The sequence below is a fragment of the Strigops habroptila genome, chromosome 11 (assembly GCF_004027225.2).
Source record: "Strigops habroptila isolate Jane chromosome 11, bStrHab1.2.pri, whole genome shotgun sequence".
Classification (NCBI taxonomy): domain Eukaryota; kingdom Metazoa; phylum Chordata; class Aves; order Psittaciformes; family Psittacidae; genus Strigops; species Strigops habroptila.
In genome coordinates, this window is record NC_046360.1 from 1,811,703 (window position 1) to 1,831,057 (window position 19,355).

Consider the following 19,355-nt stretch of genomic DNA (forward strand, 5'->3'; position numbering starts at 1 on the left):
TTATATTCCCCTATAGCTTTATATATTGCATGACTACTAACTGCCAGAGAGCAGATACCAGCCCCAGTGCATAAAATCCACCCAAGTCAACACCTTTGGCATCAGTGAAGCAGCTTTTTCCCCAAATGGAAGCTTTTCCACCCAATCCCAATGGCTGCCTGTGGAAGAACTGCGAGAGGAGATCTTGGAAGGGCTCTGATGGGAGGACTGGATGAATCAATTAATTTTCTCATTTTCTAAGTAAATATATTACATACACTTTACTTTATGGAAATTCTTAGCCCTTTGAGTGAGATGCAAATAGCCCGCTGGAGAGCAGGCTATAAAAGCACATCTGATTCCTGCAAAGGTAAGAAAAACCCCAGTTAAACAACTCCTATTGCCATGGCAAAAGCAGTTTGCAAAGCCAGAGTAGGAGCATCCGAGAGCTGGCGGCGACTTGTACGCTCAGTTAACCCAGAATCCTGGCCCTAAAAATAGCACCAGAAAGGAAAAGCGATGCATTATTTATGCCATTCAGTGAGGAAGGAGAAGGAATGAAGAAAGGGAAGAGGAGGAGACCCAGGCCCACCATAGAGAGCATCAGCCCCCCTCGCCCTTGGCATCCTGACCCGAATGTGACACAGCCGCTAAAGCACCATGCGATAAAAACCACCCGACGTTTAAAAGACATTTCCCCACATGTCTGATGACAGCTTCAGATTTAGGGCAGCTCAGCTGCCAGCACCTCTGAATCGCTCATAAACAATATATGAGCTGCCCATATAGCGGGTGCCACCGCTCACAGGATGGACAATATCCCATAGGTCACATGTGGAAAAGCCATGGTGGTGATGTACATGGGTGCTTGATGAAGGAATAGCAGCAAGAAGGGAAAAATAAAGCATTGTGGAACGTGCAGCCTATTACAGTTCATAAAATGCCCTGTTGGAAGCTCGCTGCGGCCAACAGGAGCATCTTGAAGCACTTCATCAGCCACCGAGTCAAGCTCTGTGATTTAGCACACGTTACCCGACCAAAGCTGTGTTATTACAGCATCTCGATTAAGTGGAAGACATTGGCCATGCTAAAACTCACTGGAGAATTCCCCACTCCTCCCTATGCAGGGGCTGATTCCCCTGGGCTCAAGGGCTGATGATGAAGAGATGCCTCCTGACAGTTCTTAACCAACCTGCAGCCCATTCCCAGCGAGGAGGCAGGAAAGCTGGGCTGGGCATGCAGCGGAGCCAGACATCAGGAGGAATCACTGTTTTCACAGCTACGGTGTCACCAGACAGCAGATGGGTGAGCTTGCAAGTTCCTTCAGTCTTCACAGCCTGAAGTTCCAGCAGCAACATGACCACGGGCTCTCTAAATAGAGCAATCCTGGTTCTCACCCTTTTGCTGAAAAATAACATCCTCAGACCACAGCGAGGTGCTTTAATGCCTTTCCACATCGCTCTTAGTGGGGAAGCGATCTGCCAGCCTTATTCCCTGCTCCGGCATTATTCCTGGGAGATACAGCTTGCTATTCCTGCCCTTCAGCATCTGCTCACTGCTTTGCAGATCATAGAATCACAGGAAGCTTTGGGTTAGGAGGGACCTTAAAGCTCCTAGGTGATTTCCTCCTATGGAATAAGTCAGTTCTAGAGCCACCACCTGCCCTTGATACCTTCCCAAGCTTCGCAGCCAATACACCCTGCTGCATACATGGGGACCCAGTGATTTCAAGAAAGCTGCATCATCCCACAAACACCCAGCCAGCAATAAGCAGTATTCCAATTAAAACCTGGAAACTGGCTGCTCCCCAAACATTTCTTATTTAAATGAAATGAATCATACCATGGTTGCTCCCAACCCACATCCCACATGCAACGCAGGGTCCCCACAAAGAGCCCCCAACAGGAAATAACCACAGTATCCAGCTCCTGCCACTGCACATTGCTCCCACCTCAGCAGGAGAAGCATTCTGGGGGCAAAACCTTTTATTTCCTAGCAGCAAAGCACATGTACAAGCCCCATATCTTCTGCAATCCCCCCCTACCACTGCGCTGCAAGAGCTTTGCTCCAAGAGCAGCAGCTTCCAGTTGGAAATCTGCAAGCCCAAACAAACTTATTATAGAAACTAGAACAAATGGCACAATCAAGGGGGGGGGGGGGGGGGAAAGCTTTTGCATTTCAAGAGATTCATTATTTAGCTGCAAAATCTCTCCCAGTCTCTCATTTACCAGAAGCAGCTCCTTAAGAGGTTTTTTAACCAGTGGAAGAGCTTGAGCAGTCAGTACACACACCTGTGGCACCAGTTTCAAACGAAGCACATTTGCCTAATTAAAACACCCATTCAAGCTAGAGAAAATGGGCTTTTTTTTCCCCCCTGATTCAAACACTGCCATGAGAGGACTGGATAAAAGGTTATAATTTAAGTCCTGGTGTGAAGCAGGCAGATGAGGGCAGGGCCTGGGAAAGGGCGTATTGCACCCATATATATACCGAGGGTATATAACCTCCTGATTAATGTGAAAACTGGGAGCAAAAAAGCCCAGGTTTGGGGTTGACTCCATCCAGGACCACCCTACATGCATGCCAGAGCCCCACACAGGTGCTGTTCTCCCACTGCTAACCAAAGGAATGCCCTGTTCTTGCCCAGGTAACAGCCAAGAATGAGCTTTCTGCCCTCCCAAAAGCTTTTCTCTCCCCTAAATACCATTTTACCTCTTATTTTTATTGCACATAAACCAGCCATCCAATTCATCCCTCTCCCCTGCACGTCTCTAGGACTGCGGCAACATCTTCCTTACCATTACGTGCACTTCAAAGTGCCCATCCCTCTGGCATCTCTAACTTCAAAGAGCAGGAAAATATGCCTCAAATTGTTAAAGTATGGGGGGAAAAAGCTCAAAAGGAGAGTAATTGAAGCCAGTGGCAGGGAGCTGGCTAAGCCCAGCATCGCTGCTCCTGGAAACAGCCCTGCGGAGAGCGAGAGCATCCCTCATCCACCAAAGAAATACGCGTTAGGAGCTGATGGGAGCAAGATAAGAGAATGAGGCAATATGCTTTATCTGAAATGCTTAATATGCACCTGAGATAACAGCAATAAAACAGTCCCCTGGGAATACAGTATCTGCCTGGCCCCATAAATATGGTTTGGAAGAGAAAGGCAAAGGCTGTGGGAGACCTCCCCCTGCTATCACCTCCTGCCTGCAGCAAGGAGCCCCAGCGCAGGCAGGGGAAGAGCTGCAAACATCTCCCATGATTTCAGGCAGGCAGAGGGTCTCACAGGGATGCAGTAAAGGCTGCTGCAGGTTGAGGGACCACTTTAGGCTGGGGTGAATCCTAGATAGGATAGAAACTCCCAGTGCTACAGCATTGGCATTTTCCCAGCAACCCGGAGAGGGACAAAGAGTCACTGGCACTAAGTGCTGATGATCTCGGGAAACAAGACTTCTCAGCAGGGCAGGCACGTAAGAGTTTGTTGTGTTTAAATATTCATTGCCACTCTGCAGAAATGAATGGCTAAAGACGTGCCTAATGGCTTTTAAATCGCGTAGGGAAGGACATTTAATGCAGCAGAGAAGGAACTGCTGCAAGGGGTGGGAGAAGGACCTGATGCAGGTCACCGCCAGCTGGGTAAGCCCCATACGGGAATGGACTCAGCCACCACTTACATGGCAAAACACAAAGGAGGTCACAAAGTGCCTCCAGAATTAAGCACTGACTTGCCTCCGTGGGGAAATCATGTGCCTTAAAGGGCTGAATATTAAATTAAGGCTAAATTTAATGGTATGAAAGAGGCAAGAAAAGAAGCCAAGCTGCAGATTACAGAAAACATAATTAAAATCAGGATGAAAAATTAGAATCAATTTTCTGCCCTTACAAGCACACAGGTAACCAAAGGTAAAGCATCAGCTGAGCTTTTACAGGTTGACTTTCAAAGCTGATCCTCCGCTAAGAGCCCTGTGGAGGGAAGATGCCCAAGGAGCTCAGGGGATTCATGCATTTCAAAGTGTCCCATTCTAGCACAACATTCCAGGGGCTTGCTGCCTCCTGTGATCTGTTACAGGGAGGCTCATCCCAATCTGAGAAATAAGAGAGGAGGGGTTGGGGGGGGGGGTGGGGAGGAACCCATCACAGAAATTAAAGCAGCACATGAGCTGTCTTCTGGCCATGAATTAACCTCATCTCTTCTAGAAGCTGGCATCTCAGGAGACACTTCTCTCTGCCTCCAGCAACTGCCCTGCCCTTTCCAGCCCCTGTGTTTATTTTTGTGTTGTCTGAGCACAAGGAAGAAGATACGAGCCTGTAGTCCCCAGAGAGCATCTCTGCTGCCTGCCACCAGGGTTAATGACTTAATCCCTTGGGACTTCAGCCATCTGCTCCACCTTTATGCATGTGTCATCCCAGCAATAAGTAGCCAAATTAAAATGCAACCCTGCTTGATAGCTGGTCCTCTTGGAGGAAAGGTGAGAAGCTGTGACCCGCAGGAAGACAGTCAGAGCATCACCCTTTGAGAGGCACTGGAGGGAAGGGAATCGCTGCAGCCAGGCAGGGGCACAGCCGGGTCCAGGAGCGATGCGTCACATCACCCCTGGGAGAACCGGCTCCGTGCCACGAGGCGCTCTCCAGAAATGGCAATTTCTAACTTTGGATGGGTTTTAAGATATTTTCTTTGATGCCGAGAGCACGATTGGACCTCATTAGGCAGCAGAGCAGACTTGGTGGGTTATTGATAGCACCCAATTATAGGTATATAACGGAGCCAATTAGTGCCTGCATACGCTCCTGGATCAGCTGGGAGGCATGGGCTCCTCATGGACCACAGCTGGAGCATCACCACCACTGCAGGAGACTGCCCAGAGAGACCTCCCCCTGAGTATGTGCCCAGGCCAAGCAGGAAGGGAGAAGGGATGGGAATGGATCCGTCCCTGCTGCAGGTCCATTTTGCCCTTCGCTCCTTCTGCCAGCCAACTTTCAGCTCTTGTGCTCCTAAACTAGCCCAAAGGATTATCCTAATCCCCAGACAGCTGTAAAGTCCTTCCTGAACTTGCACACTATCACTGTTTAAGATAATTTCAGCTCCTATTATCCTTCTCCGTGCCACAAGACAACGACCCAGCCAAAATAAAAACACACACCAAAGTGTCCCTGTCCTACAATCCTCATCAGCATCCAGATCACGTATCCCGCAGGCCTCCATCCATCCCCAGTGCTAAAAATACTCTTTTGCTAGATTAATTTGAGCTTGGTTTGACATGAAGACCAATTCCACAAACATCTTCTCAACAAGCAGCATCGATTTGTTCTCACCCTGACCTGGCTGGCGGAGGTAAGAGGCTCATGGGACAGCAGATGCAGGAAAGGGGACATGAGAGGGCAGGAGATGGAGGAGATGGATGGCACTAAAACAGGGGAGACTTCAAGGCATGAGGAGGATCATTTGCAGCCAGCTGGAGACTTCATGATTGCTCAAGTATTAATACATAAAGCTCAAATGCACACAAAACCACATTCACTCATAAGACAACTTCAAGTATTTACTGCGTGTTCCTGCTTTGGAAGGCACATTCACTTCATGTAAGCTATTCCTTATATTAACCAAAACCTGTTTTTTAATGGATCTTCCCTTTTTTTATCCCTTACGCCATAGAAAATCCCAGAAAATCAGGTTTTCTGGGAGCACCTCCCTAGAGCAGCCTCTGTGACCAAGGGACACTGCCACAACCGCTGCATCCTGCCGGAGGCCAGCCTGGCAAAGCCAGATTACTCTGTGCTATAAGGAGCTATCCTGGATAATGTCCGAGCAGCTCCTGAACGGGTGATTCTGTACGAGACTGACACAGACACCGTCCCCTATTTCTGTAGCTGCACATCCGACAGCTCTTGTTGTGCAAGCCAACAAACACAAAGGAGTTGGCAAAGCTCCTGCTTCGCCTACGTGCAGGAGGCGAATCAGCTGCGCCTGCACATCCGCCAGCCCTCCCCTGCTCTACTCCGAGGAGGCACCAAGTCCTCCACCGGCTTTTTCATGAATGAGGATGAGAGAACCTCCTCCAGCTCGGCTAATGAAGGGAGAAGGGAGAGTTTCTGCACGTTTGCAAACAGCTGCAGCAGTGCACGATGCAGAAAAAGCGCTCTCTCCCCCACTGCTAGAGTTGATTTAAGCATAAACCAAAGAGCATCATCACATTGGAGAGTAATTCTTATCGGGCTGTGAATGGGCAAAGCTGGGAAAACGCTGGTTGTAAGCACTTTCTGGGAATGAATCACCACCATTCATAGCTGCTTTCACCTGGTTTCTACCAGAAAGCCAGGAGAGGAAACAGGGAATGTTGTAATGTGAGGCAATGCCAGACAGATAGCTGCCCCGAGCCCAGAAAGCAACACATCCATGGGGCACATGCTGAGCCCAGGCAGTGTTGAGGCAGCATCTGCCTATGCTGTTCACAGACCTGCTCCTAACAGCATTTCTGGAAACAAGTAAATAAATCCATGACTTCAGAGGCCATGGCTTGCAGCAGGAGCACCCCAGGACTGCATCACAAACACACACAGTATTTTAAGTGTTATTAAGCAGTCAGGGTGATGGATTAAATCTTTGTGGATGCAGGCAGGTTATAGAATCCCAGATAGTTTTGGGTTGGAAGGGACCTTAAAGCTCATCCAGTCCCAACCCCTGCCACGGGCAGGGACACCTTCCACTAGAGCAGGTTGCTCCAAGCCCCTGTGTCCAACCTGGCCTTGAACACTGCCAGGGATGGGGCAGCCACAGCTTCTCTGGGCACCCTGTGCCAGCGCCTCAGCACCCTCACAGGGAAGAACTCCAGGCCCTTTACTTGTGTTTCAGCAAGCAGCTGCCCCACAGAGCAACGTGCTTGTTTGCTGAGCAAAGCTGTCCCCGAGATAAGAGGGGCTTTGACACTCTTCGAGGCAGCAGAGAGCTCGGCGCCTGCCTGGAACTGAGTATTTTCCCTGCAAGGAAAAAAAGCAGCAGTCGATGCTTAAGCTCAGCAAGAATAAAATGCTGCTCTATAACGAAGAGAGGCGTGATGCCTGACAAATGGGATTACGGCGATCCCCTCCGGAAACCACCCCCAGCAGAGCAAGTCGATACCTAATTATTGGCACTACTTCACCTGGCACCTTTGACAAGCAGGGTAGAGATGCAGTAAAAGCAAACACAAGCACCACTTGCCCTCTGCTCTATGCTGGGTGCATCAGCACCAGGGATGCCCCCAGCACGCACCAGCAGTTTTGGATGCCCCACTATAGGTGCGGTTGGGGCAGTGCCAGCACCCCAGAAGCTGGTCCCAACACATGGCCAGCCCCAAGGCATCACTCAGACCTATTCATCTCTGCAGACAGCTCATTTCTGGGTGGCAGGAGGGATTAACCACTGGGACATGCAGCTGGGAGGGGGCAATGGATCCATCAGTGTTTCCAAATCAAGACAAAACACCTTTTGGTGAGCTCTGGGTGTTTGGGCTCAGGACTGGGCAAGCAGCTTCTCAAAATGAGCTGTTATTAATGATCCCTTCTGGACCAAAAGGAAATCGATAAATTCCTGGTTCAGAACACAGCAGCACACAGAGCAGCTCCTTCCACTGCTTACAGGTTCCTCCTGGCCAAGGACCAACGCCAGCTCCAAAAGATCCCTCGCAGGCTCCCTTGCAGGAGAAACACTGCAGTGCAGTAGCCGCTGGCCAGGAAAGCAGCCAAGTGATCGTCTCCCCCACCAGCACCAGCAGAGCTCGTGGTCCTTCCCATCCCACCAGCACCACAGTGCCACCACCACTGCCTTACCCGATGCGCTCCTGCTCCATCTCCTCCATCTTCTCAGCCCGGGCAATGACTCGGTTGATGATCTCCTTCTCCTCATCTGTCAGCTCCACGCTCTTGCGCTGCCGGTCGGGTTGGCCACCCCGCGCTGTCCAGCCAGCGGGGACCCTGCGAGAGAGGAGGGACAGGGCTTCGTACACACATCATACATGTGCACACACGGGTGTGTGCAACCACACGTGTAGATGGGCAGTAGCCAGGCACCAATTCCCAAGCCCAGGAAGAAGACGTATGATACCTTCCCATCCACTAAGCTTTCTTCTAGCAAATGGCCCCCACTCATAATGGAAGCTCTTATTTCCATTTTGAGATGGGTTTCATATGGAAACACTCATTTCATATGGAAAAATTAATTTCCTTTTCCAAAATATCTTTATTTCCATACTAAGCATCAACTGACAGGGAAATTTGCCCCCTGCTCTGTGCTGCACCACACCAGGTTTGCCAGTGAGCTGCAGTACCAGGGTGATGGCCACAGGAACGGGTGGGTTTTGGGTACATTTCATCAAACATGGGAATTTTTCCTCTCCTAACATCATTTCCAAAGATTCTTTAGCACAGTGAGTGCAGCCTGGGTGTCAGGCAGCTTTAACCTGGTGACACGGTACCGTCTGCCGCTCAGCCTGGCAAATTAGCAAGTGGCAGAGGGGAAATGCTAACAAAGGATGCAAAAAGCAAACAGCTCTCCTCCCCTCATCTTTCTGCTCATCTAAAGACCTTCCCTGGCTGTTTTCCCCCTGGGCTGAGCAGATCTGCACAGTCTTAAGCCTTAAATTCACTAAAACCCAGTGCAATGCTTCCCAAATTAATTGCTTTTTCCTTGCATCCAGAGCAAGGTTTTTCCTGTTCTCTCAACACCATCAGAGCAGCAGATAAAGAGCAATAGGCCAAATAAAGCAAGCGAGATACTTACTGCTCCTTCTCGCTGCTGGGAAGCACACGGGAAGAAAGGGAACAAGGATTAGGTGAGAGAAGGGATGAGGACAGTGCTCCCCACCTCAGGGTGATGGTCCCCAACAGTGCATCCCTCCCCATGGATCCCCACTGCTCCTCCAAAGTGATGTGGAGCAGCGAGCTCCAAATATGAGCTTCTTGCAGCCCCTGCACTGTCCAGACACCCAAAACCAGCACCCACCCGTATGGGACAAGGGTCTGCATGCAGTGGGATGCAGCATCACCCTGTATGTTGGCCACGTACATGTCGGAGGGCACGAGGACAGACAAACAGCGTTCCTCATTGGCACTGGGATGCTGCTAACCCATGGGTCTGTCCCCACCACCTTTCATAGTGGTTTAGGAGGTAACATGGAAAAATGTCTCCATCCAAGGAATGCAAACCCAATTCCCAACGTTCCCAGAGGAAGAACTGCAGCACATGCACCCGCATCACCTCCCAGCCCTGGGGACTTCCCTTCCTTTCTCCCTCCTGCCCCAACAGCATTCCACAGCCCTCGGTCCCTCCTCTTACCTGGCCCGGAGAGACATGGTCCTGTCACTGGGGCACATCCACCGGTCAGAGCTGCCTCCCACCACCGCGTCGGTCATCACCGGCTGCCGAGGGGACACGGGGACACCGGTGCTGCACCGATCAGCCTCAGCACACCGGGGAGGTCAATCCCTTTGCTCCCAGACAGCAGCGATGCTGATGGAGGTATCCTGGTGCTTCCAGGCAGGCTGTGGAGGAATAAACCAAACCAAACCCCACAAAGTCACACTGGGCAGGGCTTTAGTTTTGGCACTGAGGAGGAGGGAGAGGAACAGGAATGTCACTATAGTCACTGTCTGGATGTTGCGCACGAGATGCAGGAGCCTACAAGCAGAGCCCTCCCAGGAGGGCAATGCAGCCGCGCTCTGTGTGGATGTAATTAATGAGATACCTGACCTCACATTAATTACGGGGCTTCAGAGCTGGGAGGGAAGAGGCTGATTTTGTTTCAGAGGAAAATCTACAATGTAGGAAACTTTCTCCCCAGAAACCACATCCTCTCTGGAACAAAACTCCTCTTTTTCAGCTTTGCAAAATGAAGCTGGGAGAGGCACCGAAGGAGGATGTGGCAACCATTCTGTGACAACAGGACCCGAACACGGTATCCTACTTATCTCCAAATAAGAGAGGGACCTCTTTAAACCCTTCTCCTTTCAGCCAAGCTGATAGCTTTTATTAAAAAACAGATTTATTCAGTTTATTCCCATTTTCTGGGGGTGTTTTAGTCCTCCACCCACTGCATGGGAATGGGAACTGGACGGCAAAGCACAAGCCGATGCTGACCAGCATCACCCATGGCACAGGGATGGATCCATGTGTCCCATTATCTCTTCTTGAGGATAACGAGTGCTTTTAGAGAGGGTGAACACTGCAGGCGGAGCAGTTCCCCAGCCAAGGGGAGGGCAGGATCCCTCCTCCTGTGCAGCCCACGTGGTACCAGGGGATGCTGCCATCACACTGCAAGTCACTGCATCCCTCAGGATGGTCCCCAAGAGCACAAGGTGCATCTTGTGAGTCTGTGGACAGTATCACCCACAAGAGATCACTTGCAAAGGGAAAAGCTCAGGCTGACCCTTAAGGTGGAAATAAGAGAGAAAAGGCAGTCCCTCCACAAAGGGCTTGGCTTTGCTGCAGTGTTGACTAGAGCAAAAGGCACCAAAAGGAGGATACAAATCACCCCTTTGTTAGGAACTCATGATGATGGGAGAAGTTTCTACAAGCTCAGCTGCTTCCCACCTGCAGGTTTCCCCCCTGCCCATCACCTCTACAGGGCCGGGATGGGATTCCTGCTGGGATACCCCTGCTGCAGCAGCCTCATGCCTGCATTGCTCGCAGCACCTGCATTTGAATTGCTTCCTCCTGCCTGCAGCAGAGCTGAAACAAGCCCACGAACACCCAAACCCCTCTGCAGAGCCCACAGGCCATTCGTCCTCCCAAACTTGCTGCCCTGGGAAGATCCTGCCCCGGATTCCTCCCTGGCTCAGATATCCATGTCCCACCACCAAAGCAGCATCCCAGAGCTGCCAGCATGTCCCAGCAGGACCAGAGCTCAGCCCAAAGCCAGAAATGCACCTATTCAGGGCACAAAACAACTCCAGCTCTCGGCAAAACTCCAACAGAGGCACTGTGGGGGGGTTGTCCTGAGCAGGAGGTGGAAAATGGGAGCATGCAAAGCTGCCCCACTGAAATCCCAGACACCAAGCAAGGAAAACACATGCAACTTTCCCAGAAAGGGGGAAAAACGTAACTCCTGCCCTCCCCTTTCCGCTCTGCAACAGTGCAGGGGTTTCTCCATCACTCCCTGAAGAGACAGCAGAGATTTAAGGCTCACCTTTGCTTCACGGATAACTTCCAAAAATACATAGATATATAAAAAAAGAAGTGAAGCACGTGGGGTGATTAGTGCTCTGCTGGTCTCATCCAGCCACTATTCCTGTGCCAAACCAGGAGGCTTCGATGGACAAGGTCAGTTAAATAAGCAAATTGTTCATTTCAGTCCCCTCCAGCACCTCCACAACCTGCACTGCAGCAGCAACCCCCTGCCAGGGATGTTGGGTACCACCAGAAGCTGGGGGGTCCCATGGGGCTGGACACAGATTTCGTGGGGGTGCCCTGGGATGAAGGGCAGCGCTGTCAGCATCCATGTGTGGGAAGATGAAGGTGGATAAAGGACTTGCCCAAGGTCACATGGAGCAGGAGTGCAAGGAATAAGGGAAAATCCATGGTTTTTCCTAGCAAAGGAGGCACTTCAGGCATTGGGGAGGAAAACTCCTTCCCCAACTAGAACTTTCTGCTTATAATAGAGAGGCTGCGGGTGTTTCGCCTTGTTGCACATGGAGAAGAGCCCAGGGACTGCTCCTGGAGGAATACACAAGCCTTTCCCTCTGCCTATAAATAATAGATTTTGAAGCTCTACTTTGCATTACTTCCAGCAGCTACTCTTGCTTGTCCTAATGCTTCGTTTTGCATTTTTAGTGCACAGTAAAGAACAAAATAACAGCTTACGGTGGCTTTTTCCCCGCTTGCTCACAAACAAAAGGCTGTGGCAATCCAAGTTGTGATCGATGGGATGCAGCAGCATTTAGTTAATGAAATGAAAACATCCCATCCTAGAAGGATGCCAAGACCTTCCAGGGTTTGGCTGTCCCCAGAAGGTCCTGGGACCTGCTCCCCCCAGGTCTGCCGTCAGCAGGGATGTGAGGAGCCCTCTGATTCCCGATTCCCAGTGGAGGTCGGGATGAGCAAGGCGGCAGAGCCAGGAATAGAAGCAAGATCTTAATTTCTGGCCTATAGGAAGAGGCACATGACTCTAATCACGCTGCTCCATTACTTCTGTATGACAGAGCCCATGAGTTTGATCATGTCTTAATAAAAAGGGATTGAACACCTTCCATGAATCTCTGCCTCTCCCTGAGCCACAAGTCGTCCTGCTTGCTCCAAGCCAAGAGGTGCCGATTCATGGGCCCATCACCAGCACCCGAAATCCAGCAGATGCAGCTCACCAACCAGCAGGTCCGTCTCACCCTCCAGCAGCCCTGGGCAGGCAGGGAAAGGCAGCAGGAGCCCTATGGCATGAGCCCATCCTGCCCCATGGGCACCAGGAGGAATACGGGGCTGCTGGTACCCTGGGCAGGACCTGAAGCTTCTCATGGTGCCACCACCAGCAGGGCATCTGCAAAGAGACCATCACAGGGCTGCCCAAACGCACTGGTTTAGCCATCTGGAAATAACATAGTGGGGTAGAAACCAGAAAATTCCATATTGTGAAGCCTCCCAGTGCAATAATCAGGTTTTTATGGTGAGCTCAACGTTTCACACTTGGTGCCTGCAGAGATCGTCTCCACCAGCAAAGACACTGACACAGGCAACCTATTTCTCCAGCCTTCTCAGCTCTGCAATGCAGCTTTCTTAAATATTGAATAAGTCTGCTGCTCTACACCACCTGCCAGTGCCAATGATGAGGTAATTTTTGCATTGACAAAGCCTAATGCGATTAATCTGGTTTAAAAGAGCAGGTTTAGAGCCCGTCCATTCATTCGGCCAAGTACTCGCAGGCAGAGCATTGGCGACAGCTTGTTATTCAACACCAGCAGCCAGACCCCAAACAAATAACCCAAACTGCTGCTGGGTGCCAAGTGAGAGATTATTTCTGTGTGTCATCACCAAACAAGAGGTTTTGAACTCGAATGGATCCAAACGCTACCCCCTGTCAGGCTGATGGGGCTTTCATGCCAGCTCCGAGGTATAAGAGCTGATTTACACTCCCCAGCTGAATGGGGAGGGAAAAAGAGGCTGTGAGCATGCGGTTGCTTGATGGGGCAGAAGGGGTGTGTATTTTGGGGCGACAAGGACCCAGTGGGAACCCCCCAGCAGATGCAGAAGCCGGGACGCACCAGCAGCGCAAGGACGGGAACAGTGCCCCCCGCCACCCAGCACATGCATCCCCAAACACCATTTCTAGCTGGAGCTCTCTCCCATTCACCACCACCTCACAAGTCCATCAGGGTCTGATCCTGCCCTCCTCAATGCCCCAACACCAAGGCTGGTGCCTGGCACCCAACAGAGGTGCGCAAACCGCAGGGGACCCCAAGTCCCAACCAGAGACCTGGTGCAGACACTGTGCACCCGTGTCTGGCTCTGCCCCAAGCATCTCTCAATGCCTGGGCTCTTCCTTTGCCAGGAAAAAGGGTTTTCCTAGTGCGGGAGCTGCACACACCCCATGGCATTCCCTATGGAGTACATGCATGGCTATAGAGGCTACGGAGAGCTGCAGAGCAGATAGCACAGTGCTCACTCCCCTCCAGCGTCAGGCAGGATTTGGTAGTAATGGAGTTACCTGCAGAGGAGGGGAAAAAAGGCGTGAATAGCCCCAAAAGAGCTGCTGAAGCAGCTGTGGAATGCTGCAAAATAACCAGCAGAGCAGAGGGAGGGAGGCAGCTCAGTCCTGTAGGGTCCCATGCACCAAAACTCCCTCGAAACCCAACATCCCAGGGCAGCCAGCATCCACACTTTGCCTCATCTCACACGGAAAATGATTTAGAAAGTTTGGGCAAAATTGGGCAAGCTGTTTCAGGGATGGTGCTTCAGGAACAGAAAACACATTTAAAGCTTTATAAATGAGCAAGAGGAGAGGCAGACCTCAGCAGGCAGAAACACATGCACGTGGTGAACTGAACCTGCTTGGCCTGGTTCCCACCAGGGACACCCAGACAGGTCTGGGATCAGGGCACGGGACCGCAGGACAGTCTGATCCCATGACCCACAGCCATGGTAGTACATTGCCCATGCTTCCATAGGGATCCATGCACCCCAACCGCCCGGCAATGCTGTTCCGATGCAAGATGGCACAAGGTGGGATCAGATCCCAGGGCGCGGAGCCCTCCGGCCGCACTGCGGCAACGTGAGGGCCGGGGTCCTGGAAATCCAGCTTTTGGGAAAGACCCAGAACCAAAGGATTGTAAACCTGGGGTCACTGTGTCCTTCAGCCCCACGCCAGAGCCTTGCAGGGAGCAGAGGCCCCACAACTTGGCATCAGTTGGTAAATGAAGGCTAAACATGACCCTGCAGGTAACTGATGGCGATGGCCACAGTCCACTAGTGAGAGCGATCCACAGACCAGAGGCACGCAAGAATTACACAAGAATTAGAAAGCAATGCAAGTCCTGGACATCCTCTGGCACCCTGATCCCATGGCCACCCATCCACCCATCCCCAAGGCACACAAGGATGGGACCACCAGGACCTGGCACACTGCTTGATGGCACAGTGCATTCACCCACACAGGAGCCCATGGGGTTGCTCCCGCCTCCACTGTCCTGCTAAATTCAGCAACAGAGCTGGGAGCCCTCCCAAATGCCAACGCCTTTGGTTTGGCCAATGCCTCCACTGCCTTTAAATTCACATAAGGTGCTGAGAGAAGCTTTTTTTTCCCTCCCTCCCCCTTAATTTCCAGCTCCCTGTCATCCTCCAGACAAAGCTCCATCCCAGCACAGCTGAGCAGCAGCACACAGTCAATTTTATTTAAGCAGCACGTTGACATTTCCTCCAGCAGCTCCTTCCCAAACCAAACACTGTTATGATGCTGTCATGAGGATTTGCTCCTGCTGATTAATTGCAGGAAAGACAATGGTGGAAGAAAAAAAATCACTTTTGGGTTTATACTACTTACCCGTGGCTGCTGGAGCCGGGGGTCTCCATCCAGGTGATGCCCAAGTGCACCCCAAGACTACCCAGTGCTATGAAATGCAGTGATGGTGTTGCCATCTCTCCTCTCGCCGCGGCAGAGCTGCTCCAAAGGCTGCTTAGCAACAGATCCCTGCACGGCTCCGGCACACCGATCCGGCACGCCGCTCTCCATTCGGGCACTGCCAGGAATGGGGCGCGTGGCCGGAGCCGTCAGGATGGACCAGCTGCGTCAGGGATGCTGGCACAGGGAGCCCCACACAACGACAGCAGCGGCAGCAGGAGGAGGAAGTTTGGTGATGGGAAAATGCTGGGAAGTAGTTGCCAGCCTGAAGAGGCAAAGCGTGCTCAGAGGTGGCAGGTCCCGCTTGCTGCTGGGGTCATTTCCCAAAGGCAGTGACAGTCCCTGCAGGATGCCCCAGCAGTGGCTGAGGACCGTGGCATCACAGAAGAGCACATGTTCTATCCCCAACCCACAAACCCCAGGTAGAGGATGCTCAGTGCTGCAAACCTGCCCTTCTTGAGCGTAAAAGGGATGCACAGTCAGGGCCAGGCACCCAAGACAGGTCTGAGCAGAGGATGTCCTCACAGCACTGCATCCTGAGAGCCATAGGGAGTCCAGCCACCAGCAGAGAGGAGCATGCAGCCACCCAGCTCAGCATCTGCACCACCCTGGGAGACCCTGGGCTCCCAAATTCCCCAGTCACTAAAGGCAGCTCCTTTCCCTCCCCACACACACTTGTTAAGCACCTGGTTTCACACAGACCTGCCCCCCGTCACTGATGTATTGCATCCAAACAGGAGAGCCCATACCCACCTCCCAGGGCTGGAGGAGGGCAATGCTGCTCAGACCCATGCAGGTACAGACAGGGATGGAGCCAGAGCATCTTCCAGCACTATAAATCATCACGGTCATTAGCCCCAGCCTCCAGCTTAACGAGGATGGGGGAAATGAATCAGGCTGCCCCTGGGGGCACTGCTCCCTGCCCAGCCCTGAGTGCTCAGCTGGGACACCTGGAGTGATTCATTACCTAGCATCACTAATTGGCAATGACTGCAGTGACACCCTCAGCTGCAGGCACCAGGAGAAGGCAGAGGGTCACTGCTGCCAGCACAGCCCCCAGGGCCTGCAGCAGATACATCTCCATTCCAGGTCCCACAAAGTCCCTCAGAACTTAAGCACCAAAAGAAACTGGAGCTATGAGTGTCCTCACCCTTCCTCAGCAGTTTTCCTCCCCTTGTCCTTTCCAAAACCAGGGAACATTTAACACCAGCACACACACAGAGGCACAGCAGAGTCCCACAACAGGCTGCTGGGTTTTACCCTTGCTGCAAAGGGTGCTCCACTCAAAACCCATGCTTTTTCCCCATTCAACATGCCTTTTGGCTCTCCCCAGGAGCCAGGGCAGTGTAAAAGCAGGACTGCCAAGGAGGAGAAAGCACACCAGCAGGCTGGAGCCAGCACCAAGCAGGGGATGCTCTTTGCACCCGGGTGGGTTGCTCCTAACAGGGTTGGTGGGTCTGATGCAGAGCGGCTTCATCGGAAGCTCGTCCTGTAGGACCAGGCACACAGGTGATGGCAAACAGCTCCCAACACATCACCCCGATACAGCAGAGCCCTGCGGGGCTGCTGCGGACCAGCATCACCCACCAATGCTGCTCTCCTGGGGGATGCCCAGCAAAGAGCCCACGGGATGCTACAGCAACCCCCAGTTCAGCATGTGGGGCTCCGACCCCCAGCTCCATGTACCCCATGTGGCTGATCCCCATGGAAGGGCTGCACACAGACCTCCTGAGTCAGCCCCTACAGCAGAAGCAGGCAGCTCGCTAAATCCCTACCAGATGAATGATGCATCATCAAATAAAGCCCAGTATCACAACATTAACAATATTTATTTTCTGGCTAAGCTGCAGCTTGGGCTTTTGATACCAGTAATTAAAGCAAATGGTTCATCTGTTATCATCTTTGCATCCCTGGAGCCAACTGTCCTTGATTTGAAGCCCTGTATTATCTTTTCTTTATTGCAGCCTCCAGGGAAGGGGGGATCAGGCTGATCCAGATATACTTCTTAGATCCCAGGAGTGGGGAAGCATAGACCAAGCCCCAAACAGAGCCACATTCAGGGCAGCCACCTCGCTCAAAGCTTTTTAGCAGTGAGATGCAGAGTGTTAATGCTCAAAGTCAAAATGCTGCTCCACTTTATACCTGAAACCAGAATTAATAGAAAGACACCAGCAAGAGAGACAATCAAGTCCCCTCCCTGAAACAACCCGTCAGCATTGAGCAGCCTCAGTCTATTTTCCAAGGCGGTTGGTTTTGCCTCTGGGAGGTTCCAAGTAGGTTTTAATGCTGTTTGAATCACTTTGTTCACCCTGGGAAAGGAGCAGAGAAGGCATCTGCTAAAGGCCTTGAGTGGGGCGGTGATGCTCTTTTAGAGTCCAAATGGGGAGCAGGAAACCCAATGTGCCCTCACAGCTCGGGCCAGGATGGTCTCTGCATCCCATCACTGCCAGGTACCCACGGAAGGGGCTCAGCTCCCACCCGTGTCCACACTTCAGGGACAAGGACAAGAGTATCAGGGGCTTAAACCCCAAATGCCCAACACGCTCAGAAGTTGCCCACACACGGTGAAGTCCAAAAGCAACCACCACATGAACCCTTCGCCTGCAAGGACGCACCGAAAGGGCGATGCCAGCCCCATACCCGAGCTCCAGGACCCTCGGCCATGGGGAACTCCCACACCGCCCGCCCTGCCCCGGCCGGCGGCTGCCCGATGACTGCCTTTGCCCGAGCGTCCCCGCATCCGCACCCCGACCCCGGCGCTCTCCCGGAGCCGGCACCCCCAGGGCCCGCCACCCCGAACCCCCTTTACCTGGGCCGGGGTCCCGCCGGGCCGGGGGCCGCCGGTTCGCCCCGGGCCGGGCTGGGCGCAGCGCGGCTCCGCCGGCAGCACTGCGGAGCGGAGCGGCAGCGGCGCGGGGAGGGGACACGGCCGGGGCGGCCCCGCTCCGTGCCCGCCCCGGGAGCAGCCCCTTTGCAAAGCGGGGAGGGGCCCCCCCGGCTCCTGCAGTGAGCTGCGGGGCGGGGGGGGGAGAGGCGGCGGCACCTCTCCCTTTTTCACCCTCTATCCATCCATCCATCCTTGTCTCCCGTTCTTCCTCCTTCCCACCCTCTCCCATCTCTCCCCATCCTTGGGCATCTCCCCAGCCCTGCGTCCCCCCCAGCCTGCACCAGCATCCCCCCATCTCTCCCCTGCGTAGGGGCTTGAAGCGGGGCCGGTGCATCCCTGCACCGCCTGCGGCACCAGCCAAGAGCCCGGCCGGGCTCCCACCGCTGGGCTTTGGGGAACTGCGCTCGGGTTTAAGCAGCACACAGGACCCCAGAATCCTTGCTCAGATTAAGTCTAGACCAGCCTGAGCCCCACACTCAACAGGGAGCACGCTGGCCAAGCTCTACGGTGACTTTAGCACTGCTCAGACCTTCAGGAGAGCCCTGATCCTGCCTACAGGATGGTTGCTGCAGGGAACTGGGAAAGCGGGTGATTTAGGGCACAGAGGGGACTGCGTCCCCGAGCTGGAGCACCCATGGCTTCATAACCCGAACGAGGCAGCAGCCTGAACTCACCCCAGGCATCACTTTGCACCTCCCAGCCTGGGGTCTCTGAACTCCAGCAGCCTCATTTTACCTGCTCTTGGTATTCCAGTTGGGAATCACAGCACCCTCAGGCTCCCACAACTTTCCAGAAGCTCTCCTGCCAGTGCTCCCAGATAGAACCACAGGCTGGTTTGGGTTGGAAGGGACCTTAAAGCTCATGCAGTTCCAACCTTAAATCTCATGCAGTTCCAACCCCCTGTTACAGGCAGGGACACCTTCCACTAGACCAGGTTGCTCCAAGCCCCATCTCTCACCAGGTGAAGTGAGGTGGATGGATCGTCTGCCAGCAGGAGAGGATGGAGCTGGCCTGACACCTCAGCATGAGCAACCGAATTAATAAAGTGAATAAAAGTTGATAAAAAGATGCTGCAAGGTGAAGCTGAGGGGGTGAGATGTGGTCTGGGCAGCTCTTCAAGCAGGAGACCAACAGGCTTTGAGCAACACTCAGCCACCACCAATGATATGATGCCTGAGTCAGGGGGGAATCAAAGTTTCTCATTCCTACAGCTGAATTTCACCACTTTTGTGTAAAAGCTTTTTAACCAGTTGCAAGTAAACTTTCAATGAAAATCCTGCTCTTCTTTTAGATTTAAAAAGAAATCCCTGAAGAGACAGAAATCCTTGAAGGATGGAGCATGTTTCTGTCTTCAGCAAGGAAAATGTGCCACTGCTCAAGGTTGAATGTTGATTGGCATTCATCTGGATGCTTGATGGGCATCT

The 19,355-nt window shown here is 52.6% G+C and overlaps 1 protein-coding gene across 6 annotated transcripts in view; it reads right to left on the reverse strand.

The window, feature by feature from the left end:
* RPH3A (rabphilin 3A) overlaps nt 1-17,958 on the reverse strand; it is a 33,262-nt gene extending 15,304 nt beyond the window's left edge. For 2 of the 6 annotated variants that reach the window (XM_030501660.1, XM_030501658.1), the window contains exons 1-3: nt 17,854-17,958; nt 9,281-9,486; nt 7,777-7,920 (exon numbers count right to left, since the gene is read on the reverse strand). In XM_030501660.1, coding sequence (XP_030357520.1) covers nt 7,777-7,920; nt 9,281-9,357 — 221 coding nt within the window. In that variant the 5' untranslated portion in view covers nt 9,358-9,486; nt 17,854-17,958. Of the gene's footprint in view, nt 1-7,776; nt 7,921-8,725; nt 8,741-9,280; nt 9,487-14,966; nt 15,325-17,853 lie in introns of those variants that run through there. The other 4 variants (XM_032920209.1, XM_030501656.1, XM_030501655.1 and 1 more) reach the window with 4 other exon arrangements.
* Nucleotides 17,959-19,355: the final 1,397 nt, after the last annotated feature.